The sequence below is a fragment of the Berghia stephanieae genome, chromosome 2, assembly GCF_034508935.2.
Source record: "Berghia stephanieae isolate SIO BIC M18660-M18661 chromosome 2, UCSD_Bste_1.3, whole genome shotgun sequence".
In the NCBI taxonomy this organism is placed as follows: domain Eukaryota; kingdom Metazoa; phylum Mollusca; class Gastropoda; order Nudibranchia; family Aeolidiidae; genus Berghia; species Berghia stephanieae.
The window spans coordinates 33188126-33208125 of NC_088361.1; the positions used below are offsets into that span (position 1 = coordinate 33188126).

Below are 20000 nucleotides of genomic sequence, written 5' to 3' on the forward strand. Positions count from 1 at the left end.
TAAAGGCAATTCATGTGAGGTAAACAATGCTCAGTTTGGTTCATGGTATGAACATCAACACATTTACAAATACAGACACAGCCATACACGAACATACACGCTTGCACATTGTTTCTACACGTGTATACAAAAGAAATGAGCGTACATACAAACACATATACATACATACATACATACATACATACATACATACATACATGCAGACATACATACAAACCAGCATATCATCGTATATGCATGCCTACATTCATACATACATACATACATACATACATACATACATACATACATATATACATACACACAGACACACACACAGACAGATAGAACGATACGATATATTTGCTGGGACAGCAGATAACCATATTATAAATATAGTGTCTTATATTAAGAAGAAGATGGCAATGATTGTGATGATGATGATGATGATGATGATGATGATGATGATGATGATGATGATGATGATGATGATGATGATGATGACTACGATAATGATGATGATGATGATGATGATGATGATGATGATGATGATGATGATGATGATGATGATGATGATGATGATAACGACGGCGGCAATGTCGATGATGATGATTCACGACACTGCTTCTCGTTATTTTCATTGGTTGTCTCATTTTTCCACAGAAGATTTGTTAATTAATTTTATGGCGGTTGGAATGAAGGTTGTCTTATGTCGATTTGTCCGACATTTTGCTTCTAGATACCGTCTTCCGGAGCGCAGAAGTTGGAATTTTTCGTTCAGCGGATGCCTCTTTTCGTTGATAATGTTAAAAGATTTCTTCTCAACTGCATTAATATAAGTTGTGTCAAGGCTTCTAAGGTCTGTGTTAATTATTTTTGAAGCCTCTCTGAGGGTTCTATGTAGTTTGGATTTTTCTTTTGTTCCACAGCTTCCATACCACGTTGTGATGCCAAACGAAACGATACTCAATATTAATGACTTGTAGATTTGTATCATGGTCTTTCTGTTCACATTGAAAGACCTTAATTTTCTGAGTATATACAAGCGCTGGTTACATTTTTTGATGACATTGTTGGTGTGCGATTCAAATCTTAGACTGTTATCTATAATTACACCAAGGTATTTAAACGTTTCAACAGTTTCAACCGCCTGATTGTTAATTTTTGTTATTTGTCTTGCTCTTTTTCCTATTTTTCTGTGATCAAACAGTTGTTCCTTTGTTTTTGTTACATTGAGCTCTAGACAGTTATCGGCACACCATTTGCTGAATTTACTAACTTGCTCAGTGTATTTAAATTCGGAGACGGAATCATTGAGCAGGCCGAGTATTGCGGTGTCATCAGCATACTTGATGAGTTGGCAGTTATCAAAGCTAGCCACACAATCGTTTGTATAGAGGATGTAAAGTAGAGGTGAGCTTACACACCCTTGTGGGCATCCGTTTGAAAGAGTTTTTACTGATGATATATTTGAGCCTACTCTGACATGTTGGGGGCGATCGATGAGAAAGTTGTTATACCAGTTGATGAGGTAATGGGGAAGGTTTAGAGCATGCAGTTTACTAATTAATATGTTGGTTTTCATGGCATTAAAGGCAGACGAAAAATCTACGTATAGGATTCGGCAGTAGTTGGCGGGTGAAACATCCAAGTGATTTGATATTGAATGCATCACTGTGAGGAGTGCGTCTTCCACACTAAGATTTTGTTGGTAGGCAAACTGATATGGATCAAGTATGTGTTGGTCATATATAAATTGCAACAGCTCTCTTTTCAGAATCTTTTCCAGACATTTCATAATAATTGATGTTAAAGCAACAGGTCTATAATCATTCAGCTGAGTTGGTGGATTCTTTTTGGGTACTGGAATTATAGTCGATGTTTTCCATATAATTGGGATTTTCTGTTCATCTATTGAACGTTGGAAAATAGGCAAGAAAGGGACAGCTAGTTGGTTGTTACAGTTTGAAATGAGTTCCCCACTAAGTCCATCTGGACCTGGTGCTTTTTTCTTTTTACATAATTTAAGAACATTGATGACCGCCTCTTCTTCGATTTCTGGCGGAGGAGACGTATTTTTTGTTATGATATTAATTTTTGAAAGTACGTTGTCAATGGTGTCGAATCGACAGTAAAACTTATTTAATTCCTCGATATTCATATGTGTGTCATTGTTAAAATCTGTCTTTTTGTTGTTAACGCCACCCATTTCTTTAATCATCCTCCACGCCTGCGATGCATTTGAATTTTTAAGGTTTGTTTCCATTTTATCTTTATATTTACGTTTTTCTTCATAAATTACCCTCTTTAATTGTTTTTCTGCCTCGTGCTGCTTGTTTTTGTCCCCACTCATATGAGCGATTTTCTTCATATTTATAAATAACTTAACTCGTTTGTTGACCCAAGGTTTGTTGTTGTTAAATATTTTAATCCTTTTAGTGTCCACGCACAAATCAAAACAGAAATGAATATAAGACGTGACAACATCAACCCACTCGTCCAGTGACATGTTATCAGACATGAGTTCATCCCATATTGTGCAGTCAAAACAACCTTGGAGTTTGTTTATATTTTCTGTTGACCAAAGACGAGTTTCTTTCACAATCGCTTTATGTTGTCTTAATTTAGTTTTGTAGGTTGGAATCAACAACACACTATTGTGATCTGAATTTCCTATTTTTACTTTTTGAACGCTTCTGTATGAATTTTTAATATTTGTATAGCACAGATCCAGGGTTTTATCTCGTCTGGTAGGAACAGAGACGTGTTGATAAAAAGAATTTATAGGAGGGCAGTGATTGAAATCACCAAGAATTATTACGGGGGCATCAGGATGTTTTCTTAAAAAATTAAATGATTCCTCCTCAATTACCCGTAAAGCTGTGTTAGCATTCGCATCAGGAGGGACGTACACAGCAATGACATAAATAAGTGGGAATTCCCGAGGTAAATAGTGGGGTCTAAGAGAGAGGGAAATGAGCTCGATGTCCTTTTCACATAATGAACGTGTAGTTCGACAGCTTTTGCACCAGTTTTTGTTGACATACACACAAATACCACCACCTTTTTGTTTTCCTGTCATTGAGCTATCTCTGTCACGCCTATGTATTATGAAATTTTCCAATTCTACACTTTTATCTGTATCTAAGTCTGAAAGCCATGACTCTGTAAAACACAGTATGCTTTAGTTTTCATAATCAGGATCAAATTTACACAACGCGCTAATATTGTCCGCTTTGTTTCTGATAGATCGAACGTTTGAAAGTATAATCATAGATAGTGGTACTTTACCAGTTCTTCGAATTCTTTGCTTGACGCCTCCACGTTTTCCTCTTTTTCTTTTCTTGATTGAAACAATAAAACCTTTTCGATCATTTGTTTTGATTGTTGTTTGTCCAATATCAAGCAATTCGTTTTTTGTGTAGACGACGGTCGCCATATTGTTTTTATTTCGAACACAACAACATTGTTCACTCGTAGTAACTTTTCATGCTCTACACATTATTGAAATAGGTACCACAAATAGAAATATTTAAATATAGTCATACCTGTATTCCAATTACAAATAATAAGTCCATATACAAAAACGATGGCAGATAATAACACAAGAATACAAACTTTTACTGATGAACAACAGAGCAATGAAAAACCAAGCGTCGCCATTGAGCGCCACCGGAAAAAAAGAAGATAGTAAGGCTTTCAACTGATGAAGACTCCTCGAGTTTTGGACCGGCTGATGATGATGACGACGACGACGACGACGATGATGATGATGATGATGACGATGACCATGATAACAAAATTCACAAACTAACCGTGGTATTCGTTTCAAATGTATATTTATTTAATGAATTTATCAATTGATATATTGTAATGCTCATAATAAAAGAATGTTGTATGTCTTCGACAATAATGGAAAAGAACAATGGTTTTGTTACTAACAATGATAATAATAATAATAATAATAATAATAATAATAATAATAATAATAATAATAATAATAATAATAATAATAATAATAATAATAATAATAATAATAACAATAATAATAATAATAATAATAATAATAATAATAATAATAATAATAATGATGATGATGATGATGATGATGATGATGATGATGATGATGATGATGATGATGATGATGATGATGATGATGATGTTGATGATGATGATGATGATGATGATGATGATGATGATGATGATGATGATGATGATGATGATGATGATGATGGTGATGATAATAATAATAATGATAATAATAATAATATAATAAAATAAAATTAATAATAATACTAATAATAATGATAATAATACTAATAATAATAATAATAATAATAATAATAATAATAATAATAATAATAATAATAATAATAACAGAAATAATAATGATAATGATAATTTACATGGGAACATCATTGACATTTCAAATTATGGAAAATGAATATTCAGTAGTACCAGATTGATTTGTATGATAAACATGTATACATAAAAACGGATGTGATAACGGAATTGTGAACACCAGTGTAAAAGCTTTATTTTTAAAAAATCATTTTGAGTAAACAATTTTATAAGAGGCTTTGAATATTTTAAATAAATACATTCAAAACTTTGTATAAAGATGAAATGCTTTATTATATGTATTGATCATCGGAACACGTACAGTGGCAATACATGTCAGCTTATTTTATTATTTGATACATAATATATAATTTGCGAACATTTTAGAACAAAACATTTCAACAAAAATAATCATTTAAAAATAACTTTTTTTGTCAAATCTGTCTTTGACAGGACAATATGGCCCCGAGTGTTGAACTAGTGATTTTATTAAGATTCAAACACACACCATTTCCATCTACACCAGGGTGTTTGAAATTAAGCGCTTTCCATATATAAGGAACTATGAAGAAGTTTCAACAGTTGTTAAATGACAACAGCGGGTGCCTTTTTCTACTTTCGCAAATCGACATTCTCATTGATTTGAATGGTACTTTATAAAAATCCATAGCGATTCAACGTTAACAACTAATCAAAAAGATTCCTCACGGTGATTTAGCTACTGATAATAAAGGAGTGCAGTGAAATGATTGAACGCAGAAATCTTTTGCAATAGATATCGTATGGCCGGATTCTGCAGTAGAATATATTCAGCATAATATCCACTCAACGAGCCCAAAGCGCTGTACAGGGTGTCCCTAGCCAAAAGCAATATAAAGGACGAGACATGACTCCTGTTAGGCGATATTACATTTCTTTTCTACAGAGCTATTAACGATCAAATAATCATTTAACACTAGAGTATGGTGCTGAAAGAAAGAATCTTTTTCAAGGCCTCAACTCTGCATCGCTCAGAGGGGAACTCGAACCCAGGACCTTCCGATCCGAAGGTGAATGTTATACCACACGACCACATACTTGCACTTTAGTTGACTTCATCCATTATCAATGGCACACTCTTAAAAAAAGGATAGAAAATTTGGGACCAGAAAGAGGTGTTGATTTATGCGGATTCCACTGTATAACCTTAATATTACATCATCAACTGATTAGAATAATATTAATGGTAGAATTCGCTATGACGTTTACTTAACACTCAACGTTAAAGAAGTTACCCACAAACATTATCGATGTTTTTGTTGCTTAAAAAAAATAAATTATGTCGTGTTCACGTCTCAATCTAATCCACCCATATTTTGATTAGCTATAGATAATTATGTGATATTTAAGTGATACATTTTATGGAGCGAGTTCCGCAATGTGGGTGATACCAGTGGGTAGGTTGTTCCATAGAAGGAACGTATTGGTAAACAACAAAAAGAAAAAAAAAACACTTTAAAAAAACACTTTAAAAAAACACCAAACATTAAAATAATAGAACCATTGAATACGGCATCGCCGTAATGGTAGAGAGTATTTGTTTCAGGTACATAACAAGGTAAATAAAGAGACGCGAGGTATTGTGAGTCAGGAAAATGCTTGATATGTATATGTTTAAGACCTATTTATGTACTATAGTATGTGTTATAATTCGTTACGTCGGTAGTTCTAACCTGAAAATCATAAATGTGTGTGTATCTATTTGAAATTCCAAAAGCTAAGCAAATTCTGTCATAAGATTTGATAAAACAAGTGTTGCAAAGAAACTCTTTCGTGACGCTTTTTAAAATTTATCCTATTTTTGCAAAATGATTCGTTTCAAAATCATTAGTGGTATGAACAATAAATCATTCAAAATTAGCAACATGTCCTAATTTAAACCATCGATGAGTGCGCGTGTTTGTGTTTTTGCGTCAGTCAGTGTTGTGTGTTTCCTCCTCACTGAAACCTACTCAAGCGTCTTCTTTATCATTCACTGTTATAGATTTCATGCTCTCAATTCGTAACATACTCCACGGAGTAGCAGTGCAAGTACGGAGAAAAATACATTATAAAAATATATTATAATTGATAAATTCATAAAGCACAGTTATTGCACTTTGGTATGAAATAATAGTAGATATTTACATATATATTATACATATATATATCAATTCCATTCTTTCAATTCTTTTACATAAATATAAAGTTGACGCGTGAATCGTATACAGAAACCTAAATTGTATAAAGGAAGCATTAGAGAAAAATCTGTAATTAGGTATTAATTAACACATCCCTAATTCTTGATTACATTGAGGTGATACTGTGCATAACATTGCTTATAGAAAATGGGTGGGTGTTGTGAGTGGTGAGGGGGGGGGGGGGAGGGGGGCGGGGGGGGGTACTTGAAGATAGTGACCAGTAATCAGCCTTGTTTATTTTTTATCTGAAATTTTATTATCTATTCTTGATATTCAAAAATGCTATTTATTCGGGTCACAAAATATTCCATTACGTAGTGAAAATATCTAAATGCAGCAAATTCACCACATAATTTTGAATTAAAACCTATTTTTCTAATTTTCTAAGTGTCGGCTCAATTCTACACACAAAAGAGCTTATTCACACACAAACATACAGTATAAAACTTTGTGACTTTGTGATCAAAATAAGATCTATATAAAATATAAAATATACTTATAAAAACCTTAAAATATTAAATGGCAGCATACAAATTATATATTAAGTAGAACTGTACACACATCTAAAATTTAGCATTTCAATTCTAGACAAAATTTGAATTTGACACAACAAGATGCAAAAGAAGAAATTTAATCAGGTAATAATGTGAACATCTAAAAAAACTGTCAAAGCGTACTATCTACATATTTTATAAAACATATTCATGGCACAACTTAAGGCTTAATCTCGATAAATTGACACCACAGTGTCAAAAAGAAAGAGAAAAAAGTACAGAAAAATGAGTTAACCTATAGCCTGACACTTCCCTCCCTAACCTATAGCCTGACACTTCCCTCCCTAAAAATAACGTCATAATACAACGTAGCGTTCACCAAAGAGAGTGAAAAGTGAGTGGTCAAGGAGACAAATAATCCCACTGGTCGTACTTTTAAAAATAACTCATTTCTCACTTTCTTTGGATAGTCGTCGCCTTGTATTTTGGCGTCATTTTTTGGGACAATATCAGGCTATGAGTTCATGAAGGCTACGGTATAATTAACAGAGTAAAAGAAAGTTGACAAAATTAAGGATTCATTCCAACCGTTGGGAGAGGCGGAAAGGCGTTATGATGTTAATGGAAATGTTTTAAAAGAAGTCTTAAAAACAAACAAAAAACAAAAAAACAAGGATTTATCAAATGTCAATTGAAATAATTCTTTTGTAACAAAAAGATCAAGGGAAGTTTGAAATGACATTTTAATTTTAAGAAATTAAATATGCATAAACGTTTAGTATGACGAAAATAAAACTAGCATGACTGTTGTTGATAAAGTTTTAAAATAATTTTAAAATGCAAAACGTCTTGAGCAAATGACTGTAAAATGGAAAAATAGTTGTTTTGTAACAAAACCATCAACGTAGTATGAAACAACCTTTTACAATTTACGAAATAAAATGTGGATAAATGTTCACAATGACAAAATGAAACCAAAGAGTCATATTTGACAAAATAACCAACGACTTGCTATAATTAAAGCGTTATTTTCTTTTTACAGCGGTGGAAAACCAATATGTCATATCAAACACAGATCTGTACATTTTGATTGCCAGCACACAGCCAATTATAACACTTTAAACATTTAGTAGGTCAAAGGAACTCCTTTAAGCCTGGACGTTTCGTTTGGAATTGATTTGAATAATATGATTTCTGTAGGTTCATTGTTTACTTTCAACATTACATTCGTTTATGAATTTATATGATTCATGAATTCAATCACGTTTCAAAAAAGAGGCCTCCAATAGAGATACCGAAAGAATAATTCAGTCACCCTGTTGTGTTCTTTTTGGTGTTTTTGTTTTGTTTTGATTTGTTTGTTTTGTTTTGTTTTTTTAACTTTGATGTTTGATGTTATCTATAAATTGGAATTTGATATATTATGTAATATCCCACGTCTGATACTAAGTCGAGTTGGATTTAAAACATCGAAAATTTAATCTACTGTCAAAACAAAATTAGGTTTTGATGTGTGTGTGTGTGTGTGTGTGTGTGTGTGTGTGTGTGTGTGTTTTCTGTTATAAAAATGTATGTATTTTCTTGAATAAAAATATTTAGATAAAAGTATATAATCTGACGATTTTAGCTTCTTTATCACCCCGACATAGTACCAGTTTAAAAAGATGGGTCAATAATACTAAAATACCGTACAAAATGGTAGACTAAAGAATAGAGTTGTTGATGTGGAAAACGGCAAGGGAGAAAACTGGATATAATAACACAAGGGGAGTGCTATGACAAGGCTGTAAAGAGTAGTGGCAAGGGGAGAGATAATACTGTGGTGTAAAGAATATAAGGTCACATTAGTGAGTCAGGTAATACATCAAAGGGTGGGAAAAGGGAGATAAAAAAAGATAAGCAGCATATTATCATTATTATTATTATTAACATATTATGCAACATTTTCTTTTTTTAAAGAAAGAAAAGTTTTACCTAAGAAACATTTATAGCATGATATAGAACGTATAAGTTTTAATCGTAATAATCTTTGGCACAAAAATAACAGCTGTCTGAGTACATTTTGATGAGAAAATATACTGAATAATGGAAGAGTTGTGCGACATAAAATGGTTCTTTTGTTACAATACACAATATGGAAGAAAAGCTCCAACGATGATCAAAATAAAATAAAATAAAACATTAAAAAAAAATTGTATTATGGCCATGTGATTTAGAAAAAAAAAAGTATGTTTTGCCTTTAACTTTTTAAAGGTCTTTGCAAAACTTTTGCCAATTAAGCGGTCCGTGGGGGGGGGGGTAGAGAGCGAGAGAGAGAGAGAGAGAGAGAGAGAGAGAGGGGGAGGGAGAGAGAGAGAGGGAGGGAGAGAGAGAGAGAGAGAGAGAGAGAGAGAGAGAGAGAGAGAGAGAGAGGATAACTATGTTAAACACATAGGTCTTAACAGTGCGATTTTGGGGGTTGTTTTTCTTTTCTGAAGATGTTATCGTCAAATTGATATTGTAACAAAATTAAGTTTTGATGAAATATATTTTTTAAAATGATGAACTTTGACCGGATCATTTCGATAACATTAAGCACGGATAGAAAATGATATAATAAACAATTATAAAAGTTGACATGATAATATATTATTATCTAGAGCACATTGCACAAAACACTTAGGGGTTACGCTGAAATGGAAGAATGTGATTTAGTATGGTATGGTAGACACAAGAAATGGAACACAACAATGGCATCAAGCTGGAAAAGTCCTGACCACAATGGAAAAGTGTCATGCCTAATAGTTTCTAATAGTTTGCTATAAGTAATGATAAAGATAATATTATAATGATGGTGGCTTTTTGTAAGGCGAATTTCCACTGATGTTTTATTGTATATTCAAGTAAAAATTGTAGACAGGGAAAAATCAATTGTTTTTCTGTGACAAAATGGTTTAATTTCTTATATTTTATATGGTCGTATCAGTGTATTATACATTTTATGTAGGTACTTAATAAAATGGCAATTTTGCCCGAAACCCAACTGAATGTTTTGAATATGTAGTGAATTTTTTAGCTTGGTTCCAACCTTTAGAGTTTTCTGACTTTTCTTTTCAAAATTTTGATATCAAAACTATTAAAATTGCAATATTTGATATCGGCAATTTACTTTTAGATTTTGATAATGGAGAATTCTAACGCTATTTAATGTGGATTTTTTTTTTCAAAAGCAAAACTTGGTATTTACTCTTCTACTACTATAATTCTATGAAATGCCATTTTGTGTCACTTGTGACTTACAACATTAAAACTCCACAACATTCATTACATCCATCACAAAAAGAAAAATTATTATAATATAAAAAATAGTATCATTAGATTATAATACTTTGAAATTATAATACCATGTTGATTTCATGAACATTAAATGCATCAAATTGTTCAATTCATAAATGCCAGATTAACAATAATGTTGAGATTACATTACCTTCACAATACAAAAGAGCACGTGGTCAGCAAATTATAACATCACGTATGACGTCTACACAACATTATAAACCCATCAACTGGCGTGACGTTACATTCTTTTCTAATGTTGTATAAACTATATACTGTACACACATATTCAAACTAACTGATCATAATATGATCTTTTTCGGTGACATCTTACTACGTGCTTTACGAAAGCTATTCAGTATCTCAATTCATCAAATTATTGGTCAATATAAATATGATATTTACATATTCTAATGGGATATCATGTGTAACAATTTAAAAAAATGAATCCATCACTTTATACATCATATGAATATTGCTGCTGAGAACATCCAACATTGGCCTCATCGAAATGACGAAAACGTAGACAAGGGCGTATCAGTTTAGTCACTATCATCAAGGATGACCTAAAAGTATTCCACTTCTAACCTGTGAATGAGATGTAAAAAAAAAAAAGAATCCTTGTTCACATCATTTTCATTTATAAAATTATTATTCAATAATTCAATGCAACCAAAGTGACAAGCATTGAAGAATAACGATCTTTCATGATATCAATAAGAATTAGTATCATCTTTATCCACAATAGTACTGGCTCCTAACACTGTACATTGTTCCATCATAAGGAGATTTTTTATAAAAATGGAGAGGTCATGATGTTCATCGTGGATAAGCGTTATATAAATGCAACTTTTTCCCCCTCTCTTATATATATTGCAAGTAAGATAATGAAAGTAAAACATAACCAAATGAACATAAAAATAATTTTCCAAAAAGATGCCATTCAATCGTTTCGTCTTACAATCTTAATTCCATGTATATTTTGATTGACCTACCTTGCAAGAGGTGCAGATTGCTGTCTGTTATGATGGATATTTGGTTGTGGTCGAGGCCGGGGAAGAGGTCGGTGGTGTGTTGGTGGAGGCATATTCTGGGGATGTCGTCTTGGGTCACTTCCATGGGACTGGCTTCGGGAATGTTGGCGGTCATGTGATGGAGGGGGAAGAGACACGGGGTTTAGCTGTTTGGGGATTGGGTTGGTGTTGATATTAATATCTCTCCTGACTGGAGCAGGTGATGGGACGGGAGTAGATGAACTCAAAGGCGGGCCCAGGAATTGGTTGTAGGGTAAGGGCAGCATGGAATGTAACGACGTGTTTTGATTGGTAGGTTGAATTGGAGGGAAAGGCAACGTAATAAAATTCCGATGAGATTCGGCAACTCGATCGTTTGTAATATGGATTGTGGAGAAATGCCCCGATGGAGTATTTGATGCGGAACGTGGGACTGTGTATGTAATGTTTGGGTGTTCCACAGATGCTACAACAGAGAGAGCGTTTGAATTGTGATGATGTTGTTGAGAAGACAGTTGAGCAGTGGAGGTTGTTGAAGATGAACCGAGTAAAATGTTATTGTTAGCACTTGTTGAAGGGTTCGAGGGGAGTTGGGGTTGACTAGTAGGAGTTGTTGAGGAGGTGGATGGAGGTGGAGCAGGGCGAGATCTTGAAGGCAGACTTCTACGAATTGCTGTGCGGCTTTCAGATGTCCTTACTGGAGATCTGAAAATTAAAAAATGTCCAATGCGTCAAATATAAATTCCAAACTCACAATCCGTTTTGCGCCATAATTTAATGAAAGAAAACTATATAAATAAATAAACAAATAAATAAATAAATAATACTGAAACTGCAGCTTTCAATCAAATATACAAGAATATCTCACTCCACGTCCTTCAAGGTAGCGGTTCGAATGTCTTGATCCTATAGTTCTATCGCCCCAAAAAAAATAATAAATAAATAAATAAATATCAAGCTGCTATATCATTCTTGGTGCTATCTCATACATTTTACAGTAATAAAATACATTTTACTTCACTCTTTCGTTTGTATTTTCACGATCCCGGGCTACAGGCAGCCCCCACCGCTCTCTAAATATCTGAAATACATGTCGATATGCTTTCCACGCTGTCTTAAAATCGGGTTTACATATTCGACAAGTCGGGGGTTTCTTACTCTATCGGGCCAAGGTTGTTTTTTTTTTGTTTTTTTTTTTTGGGGGGGGGGGGGGGGGGGGGGGGGGGGGGGGGGGGGGGTTAAAGTGTGTTTATAAGTAGGCATATTATATAGTCGTACTTCATTATTTTATTTTTTAAAGTGTTTGTATTATTTTCGAAACAACCTACCTGTATAAGTGAATATTCCCGGGACCAGGGGTGTATGGTGGGGGTGGGTCTTCCTCCCACAGACACTGGGGATAACTCTCGGCATATCGAGCAGGCTGTTGTTGTTGCTGCTGCTGTTGTTGTTGTTGTTGTTGTTGAGTCGATGACGAGTTTCTGGCGTTGTTCGTTGTAGAAGAACGTGTCACGCCAGGTGTTGGTGGTCTTCGATGGGATGAAGATGAAGTCGTTGAAGTGCTCGACTGGGTTGTAGGAGATCGCTGACGTCTGTTGTTGTCCCCGATGACTCCTGGTTCTTCATAGACCGACGCCGTGGTGGTTTGCGTCGTAGGCGGTGTGAGAATGTTGGTGATTCGGTATAAGTGGCTACTCCTGTAGCTGGGAGGAGCGTTGGCTCGGATAAAATAAGGCTCCGATAAAGATGAGGAGGAAGTTGAGGTGGAGGTGGAGGAGGTGGGCGGGGCGGAGGGAGATGGCCTCCCACTGTAAAGACCTCGAATTGCTTCTTGGTAAGAAGGAAGGCGGGTGGTGGAATCTGAGGAAGAGTTAAATTAGTTTTTACTATTGCCGGGAATACAAATTATATTAACATAATACGTGGTCAGTTTAAACAAAGCATAAAGACGGGCGAGTTTCAACCCCCCCCCCCCCCCTTTCTCTCTCTCTCTCTCTCTCTCTCTCTCTCTCTCTCTCTCTCTCTCTCTCACACACACACACACACACACACACACACTCACTCTTTTTTTTTCTTCTTCTTTCATTCTTTCTCTATCTATCAATCTATCTATCTATCTATCTCTCTCTCTCTCTCTCTCTCTCTCTCTCTCTATCTCTATCTCTCTCTCTCGTTCTTTCTTTCTTTCTTTCTTTCTTTCTTTCTTTCTTTCTTTCTATCTTCTCTCCTCTCGTAGTAAACCATAAGTTACACATGTGTTTAGCTGGGTCAGAACATACATAAATATCCTTTCGTATGATTACATACAATTTATAAAAGATTAAGCTATACAAATCGATAAATAATATATAAATGAGTATCTAAATAAGAACATGCTACTCTACTTATGTTCCGTGACAAATCAGATTAGTGAAATTATAACTTACTCGGGGAGGTAAATCTTGTAGTGGAACCACATCTTTCCTCAGATCTTGAAAAAGCAGGGTTATCTCCCCCCTCCCCTTGGTCACTAATGTGAAACACTTGGCTGGATGATTGTTGGCTGCAAGAAAAGAAAATGAGAAATTCACATAGCAAGTTTTTATTCAACGCATTTCCACGAATCCACCAAGCTCAATGCGTTATATTCTCCCATTAGAAAAAATAGAACCAAAAAAAATGTTCATTTCATACCGTAGCCACTTTATGTCCATCTTTTATACTAGCAGTTTTACATTATCCGGCACTGCTTTAAACCCAAGAACTCATTCACTCCCGAGTTGAGTGTAATAAACGCAAATATAAGTGGATGAACATCAAACTTTACGTCAAAATGATCCGATGATTTCATTGTCACAGGAAGAGAAGTCAAGAATGGTAGATAGGTGTACTAGAAATGAAAACTCATGATGCAGGTGAAGAACGATTTTCCACTCATGATACACCTCTAAAAGAAACTCAAAAAAAAGAGAATCTTTATCTAGCGTAATATGCACTCAATGTGTACATAGTGCTTTACAAGCCAGCTTCTCGAGCCAACAACGGCAATACATTTGGGACGAGACATGACGCCTGTACTGTATGGCGCTGTTAAATCATTTTTCGACACCCCCCCCCCCCCCCCCAAAAAAAAAAAAAAAAAGCACCTTTACTGGCAAAGTATTCATTTACACATTAGGTCATGGTGAAAAAAATTAAGAGCCTTTTCCTTCGCGCACTCACAGTGGGACTCGAACCTGGGACTTTCAGGTCAGAAACACCTCGCTCTGCAAAGAGATAATCTCTCCCATGATAAACTGATTGAAATGTTACCTTGTATATTTGATGCTTCCTGAAACAGTTATTCAAGTGAGATTCAATTTTTTTTTAAAAATCGATTATGTGCCTTCGTTTTGACTAACACAGCGACCACTATAATAAGGATAACAGTTCTAAAGGCTTGATGATTTCTCCAAGAAATAATAGATGTTAATGTCAGACAACAATAAGCTCAGTATTGGGCTTCTAGTCCCGCTGTATGAATTATTGTGACTCAAGAAACTGATCAAGGGACTAAACCACAATTCAAACGCATCCACTCATTACAAATTAGCATTATTACGGATTCATAACAACCCATCTTATCCTGACCTAATGCATATATAATCCCAGGCATTGGAGTTTTCATACAAATTAACTGTCATTATTTCCGCCATTATTACAATACACTATGATAACCCTTAGCAGACAGACTTCGGATTTACTCTATATAGCAGGCAACAGTCATGTCTCACCGTTTCCATCAGACTTAACATGAAGACCAAGTCGCATCGACCTTTCTGCAGTCTTTGTGAAAACGGTTACTTCAGGTATATTATGAATAGAGACAAACCCATTTGCCTTCAGAACTGCTCATTTGATGCTCTAAAATTGCGTAGATTTTTGAAAACAGGGGGGGGGGGGGGGGGGGGGGCTGTATAACTTGTGAATAATTCTCTCTCTCTCTCTCTCTCTCTCTCTCTCTCTCTCTCTCTCTCTCTCTCTCTCTCTTTAAAGGATTGACGAATGCTTAAAATGTTAAAAGAATGAGATGCCACCAGCATGTCGGTTCCAACAAAATTTATTGAATATTATAGATGTCTGAGCAGTTCTAGAAATGTGCAGTTATATAACTATTACTGATTGGTAAGCAGGGTATTAAAACAAAATAATTTTGGGTGTGATTTTAATGAAATCAAGTCTCGCGATGAACGGGTTAACAACAGCGTAATATGAAGACACGGAACGTACCCATTAACTCTCCTGCGTACGGGTTTCGATCTGGATCCAATGATGATGGCGATGAGGACGATGAGGGTAAAGAGGAGGACACCGCCAATCACCCACACGATAATGAGGATAGAACTCAGGTTACTCAACTCTTCATCTGGGGGAAACAAAAATCAAATTTGTTGTTTATGAGCAAAAACGAAAGATTTTGTAGGGAGCTTAATGTTTCTTACGACTTTTTTGAGAGTAATTTGTAATCACAATCAATAAAGCAAGAGTAAAACCATATAACATTTTGATGACTACATTTTTCACCCTATTTTTGATAAGAGTCATTAAGAGCAGTCAAGAAATTTTTTTTTATTGTTTTGTTGTTTATTTATTTATTTGTTGTTTTTTTTAAATATCGTTTTGCTTTGTTATTGGATTTTTTGTTTTTATTTTTGTATTTGTTTTTAATTTTGTTTTCTTTAGAGCAAACTATGCTCGTGAAAAAAAAATGAAATTGAATGGTAAAGAAACATTTGTCTAAGTAACATTAAATTAAATTTTGATCCGTCAGTTTTGGAAAACTCTTTGACGACGTGCAATTTGAGTGTTATTGACAAAAGCTCAGCACCATAGTAAATGATAGGAAATATAAAATAATTTTGGATTCTTGCATTCTTGCGTTTTGTAATGTTCTAATCAAAGCACAAGAGTGCGCGAGGCAACAAAGTTCATGGATAACAAAACGCTCAAGTGGAAGGAATCTTTATTTTACCCATTGGGCGAATTGTTATATTTGACACTTGTCAGCTTGACGTCACAAATTGTTTCTGTTAACTTAATACCATTATGTAGAATCAATCTTAATTGTGCAGTGTATTGCCACTGATTGATAATATTGCTATTCTATTTCACAAAATTTTACATTAGCTCTATTTTACTCGCAAAAGGAAAGTGTTTCTTACCATCGTTACATGAAGGGAGGGTTCCATTCCACGTCAGGTTGGGTCTGCATTCCAAAATGGCTACTGTCTTGTTGGCGCACATAGCCCGAACCACCGACCCCACAACACGGAGCTGGGATGTCAACTCTAGGGGGTTAGGGTCGTTGGGATCAGAGGGGATCAGCTCCTTGCACAGCATTTCTGTTGTGTCTGTGGAATATGTAAATTAAAAAAATAAAACATTTATTTTCATAAAGCGCGTTGTTTTAGATTTACCATGCTCAAGGAGTTTACAAAGCTTAATTTATTCCCCACCCAAATTTCCATATCACAAAACGCAAGTCAATGCTAGGCTTCCTGTGTGCCATACTCACACGGTGTCCATCACTACCAGGTTCGTATTCACACCTGGGTCTTTTGCAATCGGCTACTTGGAAGTGCTTTAAGCAAAGCTCTGAGGATTGTGATTTCGTCGTCTTCCGGCCACTGTCCAAGCTCAACAGCGCTTGACCTTACTACATTATGAGACGCCCTGCCGCTTGACCAACGAGGCCAGACAAATACAAAGAAATTGCAATCGAAACGTTGGTTCTGACGTCCTGCAAAAGTTTGAAAGCCTCTGTCCTAAGTAGTCATAAAACAGAGATTATCATCGCAGACTCGATCTATAACGAAGGTACCGCCTTTAAAAATCTAATCTTTTGTTGAAAAAGGCGTTTAACTTTTAACTTTGAAACCATTTCAAAACCTATTTTCGGTATTAAACCAGTCAAGCTTATTACGAATATTAATTGACGGACTGAATGAGGTGATCACTGACAATGAGTCATCCATTTAATGTATTTTGACGACATCATCAAAGGTTTACGACAACAGATGTGGGTTATTTATAGTCAATGAGATTTCAAACTGAAACGACTAATGCTATCACTGTTATTTCGTGAAAAATAATCGCTGTGTCTGAAACTGAATGTATTGAGTAACTAACCTTGCCCGAGAAACCTTATTGAAACATTGGAAGAGTGCTAGTATGAGCTCATAAAAAAACGCGCCTAACATGAGATATGTACTTTATGAAATGGAAATTTGATACAGTCTGGCAAACCGGGAGTAAATATCCTACCGTATGAACGAGTTTTACATTAGACTGTATAAAGAAAAGTGTTTTGTTGCGCTTTCTGGAATTCTAAATCATCCTTTTGATGTATGAGTGCGCATGCGCTGTTTTTGTGTGTACGTGTGTATGTCTAGGTGTATTTATTCAGGCGTAAACATACGTGAGTGGGTGATTGGGCTTGGCCTACGTGTAATGTTTGGGGGACGGAATGGAATTAATTGTCTCCTGAATAAGATTGCAAGATGTTACAATTAACTACCACCCTAAATCATTTGAAAATGTTCTTTGCCTGCATTCAAGTGTGGAACACGTGTTGCCTTACCTAATTTAATTGCTATTCATGTTCTTGTTTAGAATTAGTACTACTATCAATTTCTATTTCATGGGGGCTAGGTATGTGGCTCAATAGCGAAAACAAACTCCGGCGGAAAGTACAACCATACGAACCCACTGTCCTATCCGTGGGTGGCAAGATATTGTTATTCACGTCTTAGGGTCATATTTATGCAAAAGGCTTTATAGACACATCCCTGCACAATTCACAAGTTGTGTATTGAAAAAAATTAACATAAAATATTTGAGTCGGTTATCTGAATCATGTTGAGTTTTCTGCTGAATGTTTCCGTATATTCAATATCGGTACTTTTGGGGGGTAAGGCATTCCATTCGCCAATGGTTCGAAAAGGAGGGGTTGGGTGTGGGGGGGGGGGGGGTGGGGGATTTAATGTGTTTTCAAATGATTGTATGCATGTTGAGGCTTTGTTTCCTATTGTATTGTATTTGTTTGATGATCCTTTTATGTATTCTGGGATCTGAATCGCTAATGTTGTACCGGAAGCCGGAATAATGTCTTGGTTAACTTAGTTCATTTTTTTTCACGTATCTTTGTGAGAGAATAAATCTTATCATATTTTATTCTTTTTTAATCAAAAGCTATGGCAGTGTTCCTTTTATTTATTTTTTTTTTCTTATTCTTACTGGTATATCTAATTATTTATTGTAACTGAAGCCATGAAATCCACATTGTATTTCATTTTTAGTTTATAGTCAGTTTAAACTAAAGTTCGGGTTAAATCTAACAATTATCTCTTATTAAAGGATATAGTATTTGACCGTTTTCATAAAGAATCCGTAACAGCACTCTGACTAGGGTTTCAAACTAAATAATGGGAGAAATTCTGGTGTCGGAGTCAACGACCATAGATCAGTGTTATTGGTTCCATGTCAACGATCAATTTGGCTAATGAAATTGTGGTTTGTGTGTGTGTGTGTATGTGTGTGTGTGCCCGTATGTGTCTTGTGTATTGTGTGTGTAAATGTGTAACAGTGCGATCTATAAAACAATAGCTTGTTATTGATTCCCCACTTGATCAACACCAACCTCCACCTAACTACACACACACACACACACATATATATATATATATATACACACACCCAATCACACACACACACACACACACACACACACACACACAAACACCATGACTGCAAGCAATGATGAAAACAATAGGGTAACACCCTGTCCTTGTGCATGTCACATGCCACCCATCCTGATCTCATCACGCCCAAGTGACCTTGTGCTGCTGACGTCAAATCTAGTCAGGTGGATTTATGTATATCGTTGATATCATCGGGGATCAAAGGGTTAACACACACATTTATAAAGAAGTCAAACGATCAAATTACACGATAAACCATTTATGAGGCGGAGGGCGGGTGGATCAGTGGTAAGGTCTCTCAACTTAAATAAATTCAAGCGATATTAAACATGCTCATTGACGAAATGGGTAACAATAATTTCAATTTTTTAAAAAAATTAATTTTTAAAAATAATAATAAATAAATAACATGGCCCTGGCCTAAAGTTAAGTGGTTAGGTACGTTATCTCAGTCGAAGCAGGTGTGAATGATTACCAGGCCACAAGCTGTAACGGATATTAGTGCAGGCGGCCTGTACCGTTTTCTATAGAAATTTGGTTCCATATTAGGGAAAATATATGAAGCATAGTGAATCGCATTAACCAGGGTATATTTCTAAATATCTTCTAAATATCTTATAAATATAGTTTTATCATATTTATATTAATTCATCTTTCTCTCCCAAATTGCGGGATTCCTTCTTGCTTTCGGAATAAAAACCGTCGGCTTTGCAGGTTGTGATCGGAGAAACAACAGGACAAATTGTGTTCTGAATGAAATTATTCTTATTATCGTTTTAAAACAAAGGAGGGTGGGGGGGGGGGGGGGGGGGCGGGGGGGGGGGGGGAGTAATTTGATTGTACCAGACCATCGGCGATCCACCATCATTCGGCAGAGCCCATAATCATGATGCTTGTATTGATACCATTGTTATGAGAGTC

The 20000-nt window shown here is 35.2% G+C and overlaps 1 protein-coding gene across 4 annotated transcripts in view; it reads right to left on the bottom strand.

The window, feature by feature from the left end:
• Positions 1-9494: 9494 nt before the first annotated feature.
• The window catches only part of LOC144964748 (uncharacterized), a 64463-nt gene continuing 53957 nt past the window's right edge, over positions 9495-20000 (bottom strand). For 3 of the 4 annotated variants that reach the window (XM_078899324.1, XM_078899323.1, XM_078899325.1), the window contains exons 2-7: positions 16542-16730; positions 15610-15745; positions 13788-13903; positions 12690-13221; positions 11344-12066; positions 9495-10936 (exon numbers count right to left, since the gene is read on the bottom strand). In XM_078899324.1, the coding sequence (XP_078755450.1) occupies positions 10915-10936; positions 11344-12066; positions 12690-13221; positions 13788-13903; positions 15610-15745; positions 16542-16719 (1707 nt within the window). In that variant the 5' untranslated portion in view covers positions 16720-16730 and the 3' untranslated portion in view covers positions 9495-10914. The remainder of the gene's footprint in view (positions 10937-11343; positions 12067-12689; positions 13222-13787; positions 13904-15609; positions 15746-16541; positions 16731-20000) is intronic. The other variant, XM_078899326.1, reaches the window with a different exon arrangement.